Below are 12,578 nucleotides of genomic sequence, written 5' to 3'. Positions count from 1 at the left end.
AAGTCTTCAAATTTTGTGATATTGAGCATTATAGTTCTGATATGCATTTGGGTTATCCTGCTGCCAATGTTGTTTCTTTCTTGAATGGCCTGTATAACCTGTGCTGCTGCATCAGAGAAGAGAGATGTGTTTATATCGATCATTCTTGGTGTGCTTTTTCTAGTCCCTTAACAACTGCCTTGAATTCAGCATCTTGGCTTCCTTGAGATGCAATGGCGTTTCCTGATGCAAATAGTAAGTGATTATTGTGAGTGGCTATGACAAAAGCTACATTTGCACGATTTAAAAATGGATTAAAAGAACCATCAGTATAAATTTTAATATGCTTGGGATCTATGGGAACCAATTCTCGTTGCAGGTTTCTTGGTCCCTTGGAGTCTCCTATCTCAAGAAGAAAAGATGGCATTTTTTGGAATAAATCCTCTGGTGAAGATGCCCCACCTTGATGCCTTCTAAGGTTCCTTTCATCCCATATTAGTTTCAGCAAGATACTAATTTTGGATAAGAACACGACTTGATCTGGCTTTGTTAATTCCCGTTTGGTGGACAAGAGCCAATTATTGAGAAACCTTGTCAAATTCCAATGCCCGATTATAGAATGACCACACTTGTCAGAATGTGAACGATGCACTGTATCCAAATTCCAATGCCCGATTATACAAATCATTTTTTATGGGTAAACTTCATCTGAGTGATTTGGGCACATACTGTTTTTGATAGAGGGACAGCCCTTATCACGACTCAATATTTAGAAAGATAAATATCCACAAATTGACCTTTATCATTATATTAGTTTCATTGTCTTTTTTTTTTTCTTTCGTGGGATTGTCAGATTGTGCCCGGTTCATAAAAAAAATAGATATGCACAAATCGGTCCCCTTTGAGGACGAGACCGGATCTGCTCCTCACTCCTGGCTCCTCACAGGTGCCTCACACGCACATCCTACCATGCATTGGAAACATCTCCCATAGTTATTAGTTATTATTCAGGGAGATGTTCCCACTGCACGGTGGATTTTCCTGTGAGGCGCCCATTTGTGAGTAGCAGATCCCGCTTCTTCTAGGACTTGTTCTGACACAACCTTATAATTAGTTCTGGCAGTTCACACTTCACACAGGACTAGAAAAAATCCCAACAGCGCATAAGGGGATCTCGGTGACCCTCAATTAACTAAGGCCTAACAAGAACGCTCAGTTTTTAGCTTGAGCCGAATAAAGCGCAACTTGTTTGCCGATGCTAAGGCAATACTGGTGGTGGTAGCATATTGATCTGCACGACTAGAAAAATATGCATGAATAGGGTTACTCAGGCCAATTGGGCTCGCTACTTTCTCCAGCTTGACCTACCAAAATCAGTCTAGATGTTAAGCCCAGCATCAGTCCCTGTAATTTGTTCAATAGCCCACGCCCAGCGCAAATCAGACCAGACGTCCATGCTCCTATTCCTATTTCCTAGTGGCCGAAAACACTCACAAATCACAATTTCGCACACCAACCAACAACTGACCGGGAGACCATACGTTATAAATGATGATGAACTCATTACAGGTGCAGCATATTTTTTTGAGGACGTGTTTTTGTACAAAAAGAGAAAGGACATTACAATTTGATTGATGTTAGATACCGCCCTCATTTTTCTACCAAATTGGAATTGAAACAGTTATGATTACATAAAGTTATATCTATTCCTAGAATCAAATGAACCATCTCCCTTGCTGCTTGGAAGTACTTCTGTGGTCTTTCGGTGGGGCCAAAGTTATCCTTTCAGCATTGGCTACAGCAAATTTGTTGAAGTCAGGAGAAGAGAACAAATCCTCCAAAGCTTTCTTTGTGGACTCTCTGGTGAACTTGTCCCATTCGTCTTTCGAGAATTCTTTCCTTTCAGGTGTCTTGTGATAAGTAGAATAGTAGGTCTCTGAATCCAATGACCGACAAGGTGGTGTCTTGGCTAGACCTGAAAGGTTGCGTAAGAAATTGTCAAGCTTGCACCATTAACTAATTCTGATCTAAACCCTGCCTTCTACTTGATGTCAAATATAATTCAAGGAATGATACAAACCTCGGGAAGAATTGCAGGAAGACAGTCTGAAGGGTCTAGTTTCAGTTCCAAATAATTCCGACTCTCCTAACATTCGAATCTTGTGTTGATATTCATCATCTGACTCTTCAGTGGGGAAATCTTGGTTTGGGAGTTTTCTACGGTTGTGCTTTGCCAGTCTGGATGAATGCCTGAAAATACTAGTAATCAATTAATTTCATATTCATATGGTACTACAACCAATAGGATGTAGCAAGAGTGAGTAGAATGCAGGTGTAGCAGATTATGATGATAAAATCTCAGGCTGACAAGCATGAGTGTGGATTTGAATCTGAGATCGGGCACGTTGTGCAAAAAATGCCAAAGGTTAGGTATAGGACCAAGTAGTACATGGTTGAAAGAATTGGATAGAGAAGTCCCAAAGGAATATACACAGGTATTTACATCTCATCTTTCAGAAGTTAATTGGGACAGGGGACCTACTTGTGCCGGTGACGTGAAGATCTCAACTTTGTAACCCTCCTCAGTAGTAATGAGATCAGTATTCCGGCTACCAATGCCACTGCTGCCAAAAGGGGGTCCAAAGAACTCTGCTCAAAAATAACTTCCACTTTAGTAATCCCCATGTGTGATAAAATAATAAAAATTTCATAATGGGATCATGAACAAGAAGTGAACAAGGAAATTTGATTTTTTAAAAGGAAGTTGCACTATCTGATGAGACTGAAGAAGAGTAGAAAATGATGATAACATGCACCTGAAGGATCATGACAGCAGCAAAAACCCAGATACTGTATGTGACAAAACGAGCTATACTTTTATCAACTGATCCATCTTCTGTTACAACCAATTTACGGACAACCCAGAACCCCAACCAAGCTCCAGCCAAGGCAACACAAACCAGCAAGAATATTGCCAACTGTGGTTTACATTTGATTGGAAAAGAAAATTGTGAGAAACAAGAAAAAAATGCTGGGGAAGTTAAAAAAACCACAACTTCCAAATTGTAATAATGAGGTTTGCCTAGAAAGGTCTGAAAGAATATCAACATAGGACTGCTAACAGAAAACAGCACAAACAAGATTAGATGATTCTCTGCAAGTATTCAATTTCCAGAAACTTCGTCAGACAATATGTAGACATCAGCTTTACCCGGTAGATAACACCTTCACATTTACCTGCAATAACATGCTTGGGACACCATCCTAACAAAGAATTAAACAATCATATCGTCCAATATATTTTTGTAATATGCCTGTATTAAAAAAAAAACAGCCCAACATATGCTTCTTCTATGCACCAATGGATAACTTAAATCAGCTTTTGAAGACTTAAATTAGTGTTATTTAAGCAATAATAATATCAAGATACTTACATGTTTCCATCTGGAAATAGGCTCAAATTGGTGATTTCAATATTGATGTACGTAACTTGTATTGCCCAGTGTTTTCAAAACCGGACTGGACCAGACAGTCGGACCGGAAAAACCAGGAGCCAGTCACCTGTCTGGTTCCGTTTCACCCCAAAACCCTTTTTTGGCCAAAAACCGTTGATTTGGTCAGCGAATCACTGACCCAAGCGGGCAAACCGCCAACCTGGACAATGGTTTTTGGCAATTTTTTTGTCAGAGTGGGCCGTCTATTCGGACTGGACGGTCGGACCGTTCGACCCGGGAACTGGACCCCAGAATGATTCCCTGTCTGGTTCGGTTTTAAAAACCTTGGTATTGCCTCAGAAAATCATCTTCAAATGCTAAAAATTTTTTCCACCATCTTTCTACCACTCTATTACTGTTGCTATTGAGAGATGTGGTCATTTTTACTACCCTAATTAAATGCACATGCATGCACAAATTGAGTCCAAAGGCAGACCATGAATTTTTAGAGCACTAAAAAAATACTGATATACCTACCATTGCTTTTAGCATAAAAACTTGGCATCCGAACAGGAGCTATGCACACCAAGTATAACTTGATCTTGGACAGGTAAATATAAAACCTTTTGCTGCAGCTAACCAGTTGCATATCATGTAACTTTTTACTGCAGTGATATCAGCTCACCATCTCCGTTTAGGTATTTCAAAAATGAATATCATGTAACAAAACAGACTACAAACATGTCCTGTAATTGCAGTATATAATTAAGGGGATTTTCTACAACATGGTTGGTTTTGTTTTTGAAAACAAAAACAACTGCCACATCAACAAAATTATATTGTTCTTTTTTTCTGATATGGCAGTTGTTTTTGTTTTCAAAAACAAAACCAACCATGTTGTTGAACACCCCCTAAGTTATAATTAGCAAGATGCTGTCACACAGTATAGGATTGAAAACTTAATAGATACTAGCTTAACAACACATGAGAGAGAGAGAGAGAGAGAGAGAGAGAGATGAGTAGAATGGAGAGAGGAAAATAAATGGAGACGGTCTTCTGACATGAAGACAAAGTTTTGGCATTATAAAATAAACTATATATAGTGCTTATTTAGGCATGTGGGTACATTGATCTTTTTTTTTTTTTTATCAACAACAATTTCATTAATTCACCAAAGAAGTTACATAAGGAAGACAAACACACTTATCTTCCAAGTACAATCAAGAAAACAAAAGAATAGGAAGAAACACGAAATTACAACTTAGCCCAAAATATTGAATCCCTTTCTGCTCCTTGTTTAGCTAAACCATCAGCTAGAGAATTGGCTGATCTTTTGACCCAGCACATTGATCTTTTGAGTATACCTTTTCAAAACTGGTCCCATAACTAAAACTTAATAACAGCATTTTCCATGTAATTGATACATTGATTGTCTTAAATTGATCTCTATGAGTAGGGATGCAATTTGGATCAGATCCAGCCACATCTGAATCCAATCCAATTATTAAAACCTTGAACCCGAATACAATCCAATGTAAGTATCTCAAATTGGAAGTTATTAATTATAAACTTTGAAACATATTATATATATAGATAGATAGATAGATAGATGCATATACATAATTATATATAAATAGATCAGATGGGGTCAAATCCACATCAGCAATTATTAAATGGATGTTAAGTTTCAGAAATCAAATTGGATCTGATCATGTAAATGGATCATCCAAATCCAAAATAAGCGACATTTCAGATTGTGTTATCATAATTTCAGACTCAATAGAGTGACTTTGATTTTGGCATGTTATAGGCTTTTCCACTAGTTTGAATGTGATTCCAGAAAAGAACTTCTGATGGACAACATTATTCAACCATTTAACCTCCTTTTTCGTCCAACAGCTCTGTGCTCAAAGCATGAGCAAACCATGAAATGGGTACATTGAGCAATGTTCCACTAGTTACAGCATATTTGGAGCATTAATCTAGTAACGGATGCATTATAATGAAAATGTATTGTCACAGTTATTGGATTTATTGGGCCAAACGAAGCATAGATAAAGTAGGTACATGCCTGCATGGAATTGCTTCATAATAGAATTACAAAGAACTTTTGGGAATAGAGAAGAGAAAAACTTACGTACAGGATTGTACATGTCTTCATGGAATCCCATCTCTATAAGTAGTGAATGCACCAAGCCTAGCAAATAGCTTATAAAAAAAGATCCTATGCCAACCTGAACAAGATGGCATTAGAGTTGGCATAAACTTATTTCAACGGGAAATATAATGAAATGAAAGAACCCAACATTGGAAACAATCTTGAAACTCACAATAGAAGAAAATAAAAAAATTGCAAGTGAATTTTTTCGACCAGTAGGGAGCAGCTTCATGCCCTGTCAGAGATCCATATCAAGAATGGAGTTAAATAAATGAAATAATCAACCAAAATTGAAAAGAATGCATGAAGTCCCATCTCTTATCGGAGATCCATGTAAATGATGGAATTGTAATAGATGACATGGTCCAACCTACCCAAATTGGAAAGGAGATTTCTGCATGGCTGACAGTGCTAAATAACGTACTGCAGTCAGTCTGATGCTTTAGAACTCAGATCAAGGGACCAGTTTCAACCCATCCGTAGTCAACCAAGCCAACTAGCGATGCAGTTGACATGATGATGATTAAAAATATCTAAATATTTCTATTTATATGGTTCATTGTTATCAACTCATCATCATGATATCATCTAAGCTTTGTCCCAACTCCTAACTTTATGGGGTCCGCTACATGAATTCCATTCCACCATTCCATCAGTGTCATATCCATTGTTAAATTATAAACTCTGAAAGCATTTCTCACTACCACTTCAATCCATGTCCCTTTTGGTCTGCCCCAGCTCTTCTACCCCAATATATATCCCCCAATGCATGAAAATCTTCTATATTGTTCTCAAAATATTTACTTTGTTAATCATATCAGTGTAAGGTTTTCAATATATATGAACATATATGTCATCTAAATAATTTGTTTAACATGATTTTTTTTATCTTCAAATCTATTATTTTTCAAATTTTCCACGTAGAAGACTCTTTCCTTCTTATTTTCATTATGAAATATATTCATAGGATTCCTCTCAAAATATATTCATAATATTTAAAGTTAAGATACCGATAACAAACACTATAGACTAAAATTTTTAAACTCTTAGAGGAAGTGGACACCTTGAAATGGTGTATCACTTCAAAAACATCATTTTTATCACTTTATAATGATATATTATTTAAAAGAATATGTCCCTTCATAATTTTATATATTAACAGATATTTTCATAGATTGATATTTTCTTCAAATTTATAGATTTAATGTTCACAACATTGTAAAATTTATACAAAATTTCCAACATTTCTGACTTATTTGTTATTTTTAGTTCAACTACATTTCCACCAAGACCAACAGTTTTATAGACTGGACATTATCTGACATTAAAAATAAAGATATTATACCCTTCAGTAATTAATTGTTTCTATGCTTATTGGTCGATGTTTTGTTTCCCCAGTTTATTCATCTCCCTAATTTCTAGAAGATGAAATAAGCAAAAAGATATGCTTCTTGAAGATTTTGTTTCTTTTCAAGAGAAAAGGTTCTTCATGTTATTTTCCTCCCATTAACTTACTACTTAGGAGTCTTTTTTTTTCTATTTTTTGAGAAGTAACAAGTTTTGATTTTGTGCTCTCATCAAATATTGATATTCTTTGCATCATGATTCCTTTAGCTAGGTTCTACATCCAACAATTCTTCTTTTGGCATTTTCCTTGTAATTATGCAGCGTATTAGTCACATAAATGCTATCTAGACCTCTGAATAAGTTCAGATCACCAGCTTTTTCCAGTTGGAGCAATCCTGTCTCAAGTCAAACCTGAATCAACTTGGATAGTTGAACTGGTGAACCAGTGACCTGGTGAGTTTCCTGGGTCCTGATCTCTTGACAAATTTGAAGGGCTGAACAATCAAATTACCAGTTAAACTGTTACCAGTTGCCTAGTGAACTTTCCAATTTTTTGTCCAATCCAGATTTGACAACACCAATCTTGAAGTCAGACCAACTCAGTTAGGAACTTGGTTCCCTTTTCAACTTGGCAGGTCATACTCATACCAGGTTGCACTCATGCACTGGCTGTGAAATTGATGCAAATCAGAAAGTTGATCATATACAGAATAACAATAAAAAGATTCAAAATATTTAATCTCAATTTTTAGACAAATTCCATGTCACAGAACATCAAGTTTGCAACCATAAACTGAACACTTCTTGGTGATTTATTTTAGGGAGAATGACTGATCAGTCCAGATCAGAATTTTGTAGCCCCACCGTACAGGGGGGGGATGAATCCTGACCATGAATTGATGCCAAATTCACGGGTAGGATGCGGTTTATAGGGGGGGGGGGCTGTCATTCAGAATTCTGCATTGGGTTGCAGAGTACTTAACCCTTTATTTTATGCAATGTCAAACTCAGAGTTATTCAAGTCAAAAAAATGGAAGCCCAGTGCACAAGGCTCCCACCAATGTGGATTCTGGGGAGGGACAGATGTACACAACCTTACCCCTGCACATACAGAGAGGCTGTTTCCAAGATTCGAACCCTGCTCACCCAGGCCGCAATGGAGCAACCCAACCTGGTCACCCAAGTCTACAAATGGAAAAAAGGATAAACAGAACAGTAACATACCTGAAAAAGGACCATCAGTACCACAAGGATAATGCCAACGGTCATCGCACTGCTATAATAGAAAACTAAGGAGTTGCCAAACTCAGGTGCCAATGTTATCAGGATTACTCCAATGACTAAAAAAAAGATGCGATATGACAAAAACTCTGCCAATAGATTAATTAATAATATTAGAAGCTAAGATCATAAACAAAACTCAGATTCTTGGCCAAAGGAATATACCTTCTTCAGTGGATACCTCAAAGATTTCAGAGGTCAGACCAGGCATCCGTATGTCTAGAAGCTTGCTGTCATAAGGAGACATAGATCGAACCCATGAACCCTTAACAAGTTTCTCCCAGTTGCCTTGAGGGCACATCCCTATCCCAAGAGACATATTCCTGTGAAGAAACACAAAATTGCAACTGGTTTCAATGTTCTGCAACTAACTCCAGGGAAAAATGAAATTGCACTACATCTTGAATTTTCCCACAAGATACTAGTTACTACTATATAGTTCAGTCAGCTTCATATGCCATTTCTCTAAGCAATAAGTGGGGATTGGGGAACTATATTTAACTATGAGGAAAAACTAGACGTTTCAAATGAAACATCAAAGTTCTTGAAAATCTGTCCTAGTGAGACAAGTATGGAGAAGTAATAAACAGATAGCTTGAATAATGGAAATTCCCAAAGTCTAACAGCCTGCAGTTTTGAGGTGCGACCGTGCAAAATAGGATAGGGCTCACCTGTGGAAACAAACCTCAACATTTTGAAGACGAATCCCTGATCCTGTCTGAATAACTTTCACAATTACTTTCAATGAATGGGCATACTTCCTAAGGCTTTTAAGCCTCGAAAGGCCACGGATGTGAACCCTATTACAAACCATTGACATGCTTGGTTTGGAACCTGGTGAATCTTTTACAGGAAAGCCAGATGATAGCTGCAACGTGGTTGGGTGAGCAACAACTGCAGAGCCAAAATAGTTATATTGACAAAAGTCAAATAAGCTCACAACTCAACCAGATGGCTTTTCCAGATGGCCACAAATTTGATGAAAATGAAAAGTGCCATGATCAGAAATTCATTTCCACCTAGTTAGCAGAACTTTCTAACAGATCGTGCAGTCACCTTCTTAGACAACCTAACTATATTTCTACTAATTTACTGATAAAGATGCAGTTCTGTTTATCTAGATAGCAATTATACTTATAAAACTTCTTTGAGTATACATCTACCAAATAAAGTATCTCCAATTATTATAATATGATTATACAAATTTCAAGTTGACAGAATTTCAGTATGCACTTACTTTGTAGTATGGATTATAGTAATATAAGATGATCCCAGAGGTGGAATTGAAAAGGGGTTTGGACCTGGTTTAAAGATGATATTTGTAAAAAGAAATAATAATTGTTTTTTAGAGGCAATTCTTTCACTTACTTTTATCTTCATCTCCAACCAGCTACCTTGAATTCTCTATAACTGCAGCCCTTGTCTACCAAAAAAACCAATGCAAAGAAATGGAAGCAGCTCTCACTCCCTTATAAATACTAAATTTTAGCTATAAATGTTGAATGCACGAGCTGTTCCTATTCCTTTGTGTGACATTGTTTTCTGGCTGAGCATTTAAGTGTTCATTGTATCGTCACTTCTCTCCTTCCTACATCCCTGTGTCACACTCCAAATGCTGCAGCAAGATACCAGTTTCAAGATATGGTATTTGTCAAAATTAGACAAAAATTGTCTTAACTCTGTTGCTCATCAATACATACATATGTGTGTGTGTATCATATTATCTTCATAAGTGAAGCATGAGTTGCAAGCCATACCTCTCATAATTTATTCTAGTTTGGATTAAAATGCATGGATGACCTTACATTCTCCAATCATGTAGAAGACTCTTTTTTCCTTTTAAGAAGAAAACAAACTAAATTTTCCACGGCTTCCTTGGTTGCAATTGTCATGTTGGCGCCTTGAATTCCAGTTGCAATCTCACTCCATGACCCAACCCGAACAAGGTTGAGAAAAACCCAAAGGCAAATTTTCATAGTGGTCTGTGGTGGAAGCAGAGGGTTTGGGCCACTCCTTGGGAATGCAGTATGGACTCTTATTGCTAAGGAAATCATAGTTGAGGTAGTTGCAATTGGATATTACAATTGCAAGCAAGTGTTCATCGCAAGTATCCAAAACTGTAGGTCACTTGAACATCGCATCACACATTAGGTGGAATCACATGTCACTTGGTCATGTTAGGCAGTAAACTAGTATTGCAGATCGCATTGAATTGATCTCACAGACTGATCTCGCAAGTCTAGACTCATAGCGAGATCTTGCAAGACTCGCGATTCGATTCTTAGCAGTTTTGAGGGGCCAACCCAGTTTAGGGTTTTCTCGCTATAAATAGCCTTGTATCTTGGAGTCCAAGAAAGAGAACAAGTGAGTGTGTGAGAAACAAGGGAGTGTGAACTTTGGGTGTATTGGGAGCTAGGGTTTTGGTGAGAGGCTGTGAACACTAACTGTAAATCTCCATTGCTGATAGTATATTTTTTTCTCCTTTAATGTCAGTGAACATAGGCCATAATCTGAACCACTTAAATCTCTGTGTGCTCTGTTTTGCATTGTCTTTCCATTTTCTCCACTTGCCAAACGATTATATTGTTCTTGGGTTTGTTAGGAACTTCAACAACAACAATAAAATTCTATTCCAGTAAGACATTCCCCACTTTCTGATCTCACTTTTGAATCATTTCTCAGAAACAAACCTCTAAATTCAGTAATAGAAACATCCATGTTTCCATTTTTGAAAATGGCATATTCATTGGTAGCCTGACCCCTGTGACCTACTAATGACAAAACCACGAATTTCAAGATATCTCTCCTTAGACTTCTGTAAATCCGCAGTTCTTATAGCTACATACAAGTCCTTAGTCTATTTGGGCTTCCAGAGTATAGATGTGAATTCTCTATTATAAGGATTAAATTTCACAACTCTAACAACACCCTCAGGTACAATGCTAAACTAACTAAATTGAAATCAGTTGTTATATCTAAGCCTGGAACCACCATATGAACTTGAAAGATTTCCAGAACACACGGTCTCAAATGCATTTGGAAAATTGTCATCAAAAGAGAATTCGCTAGATGAAAAGCTAATCTCCATGGTGCGCAAGCATGGCATTTTATCACCTTGTTTTCCCTGAACTCCATTAGTATCCCCTTCCTAGCCGTCAAACCCTAGACCATTCTAGCGGGGCCCAATCTCTAATCAGAAACTTAAAGATTGATGAAGAACTCCGTCCTCTTGGAAATTCGATATGAGGATTTAATTGATCAGCGTACTAGCCAGCAATCATGAGGCTGAATGGTCAGCTACCCATCGAAAAAGGGGAACCGGGAAAGAACGCAAATTTGGAGGATTCAGCTCAATTCAACTTTTTCTCTTAAATTGAGTTCAACATGTGACAAAAGGAAAAAGTGAGAACAAAGAGAGCATCTTACCAATAGATAGGTCATCATCTGCAGCGACGACAGCGGACGAATTCGAAGCAAAAAGAAAGAAAAACAACAAAAAACGAACGACTAATCCCACGCAGAATGCAGTTTGCGTTATTCGTCTCATAGTGACTTCGCGAGTTGGCTGGTTAGGAAATCAAAAAATATGAGCGCGCGACGGCAATTTTGCTGCCTCACTTCATGAAGGTAATTCAAACTTCTATGAAGATCTGTTCTCAACAGTCAATACGAGATTGGAGGGCAAGAATGGAAATTCCCAACTTTCCCACTGCGCGAAGATTTGACCAACGGATTCGAAAAGACATCTGCGCCCCGTAGCACATCAAACCGTGCATTGGAAATATCTCCCACTGACAAGTATAAATAATATTTCTGGCGTTGGTGCATATAGGGCGCCCAAATGTGAATTCGACGGATTTTATCCTCACAAAACCGTATTCACTGGCCTCACAGCCTTTCAGCCGTAGATCGGAAATATCGGAATTCGGCTTCGATCAATGCAACACCCGTCCGAATAATTTTTACAGTACGCATTGAAAATATCAAATATCTCCGTATTTATTGTGTTTTATTTCATGAGATATTATCAAGGTTGCAAAACGCTATTTGATTGAATGGTGTGAGCACGGCTTGCACTGAACCGAAGCCGAATTCGGAATATCTCAACGTCAATTACAAGTAAGGAGGACGGTTCTCTGATGAAGCTCGGAGAGCGAATCTGCTCCTCACACAAGGCGACTCACACCATGACGGACTTTGCTTTTCACAAATGGGTGTTTTATCGACTTTATACGCACATTCTATCATGTATTTGACAACATCTCCCATACTTTTTAATTATTATTCATGGGAGATATTTCTAATGCACGATAGATGTGCATGTAAAGCGTCCAAGTGTAAGGAGCAGATCCGGTCCCCGATATGAACCGGTAGAGACG

The 12,578-nt window shown here is 37.7% G+C and overlaps 1 protein-coding gene across 5 annotated transcripts; it reads right to left on the bottom strand.

The window, feature by feature from the left end:
* Window positions 1–1,509: 1,509 nt before the first annotated feature.
* On the bottom strand, window positions 1,510–11,908 carry LOC104608649 (transmembrane protein (DUF2215)). Of its 5 annotated transcripts, none has more exons than XM_019199684.2 (11): window positions 11,626–11,908; window positions 9,568–9,814; window positions 8,871–9,093; window positions 8,365–8,522; window positions 8,143–8,288; window positions 5,744–5,806; window positions 5,555–5,647; window positions 2,796–2,957; window positions 2,522–2,628; window positions 2,060–2,238; window positions 1,510–1,954 (listed from the first exon to the last, which is right to left on the bottom strand). In XM_019199684.2, exons 3-11 carry the CDS (start codon window positions 9,017–9,019, stop codon window positions 1,695–1,697), a joined length of 1,317 nt encoding a protein of 438 aa, XP_019055229.1. In that variant the 5' UTR covers window positions 9,020–9,093; window positions 9,568–9,814; window positions 11,626–11,908; the 3' UTR covers window positions 1,510–1,694. The 5 variants fall into 5 exon arrangements, with proteins under 5 accessions (XP_019055229.1, XP_088744933.1, XP_019055225.1 ...); XM_088888807.1 differs by having other exon boundaries at window positions 2,060–2,229; XM_019199680.2 differs by lacking the exon at window positions 9,568–9,814 and having other exon boundaries at window positions 11,626–11,883.
* Between the last annotated feature and the right edge of the window lie 670 nt (window positions 11,909–12,578).

This window comes from Nelumbo nucifera, chromosome 5, assembly GCF_055504915.1.
Source record: "Nelumbo nucifera cultivar China Antique chromosome 5, China Antique-T2T, whole genome shotgun sequence".
Lineage (NCBI taxonomy): Eukaryota > Viridiplantae > Streptophyta > Magnoliopsida > Proteales > Nelumbonaceae > Nelumbo > Nelumbo nucifera.
Note: the sequence above shows the minus strand (reverse complement) of the source record. Positions and strands in the feature narration are given on the sequence as shown.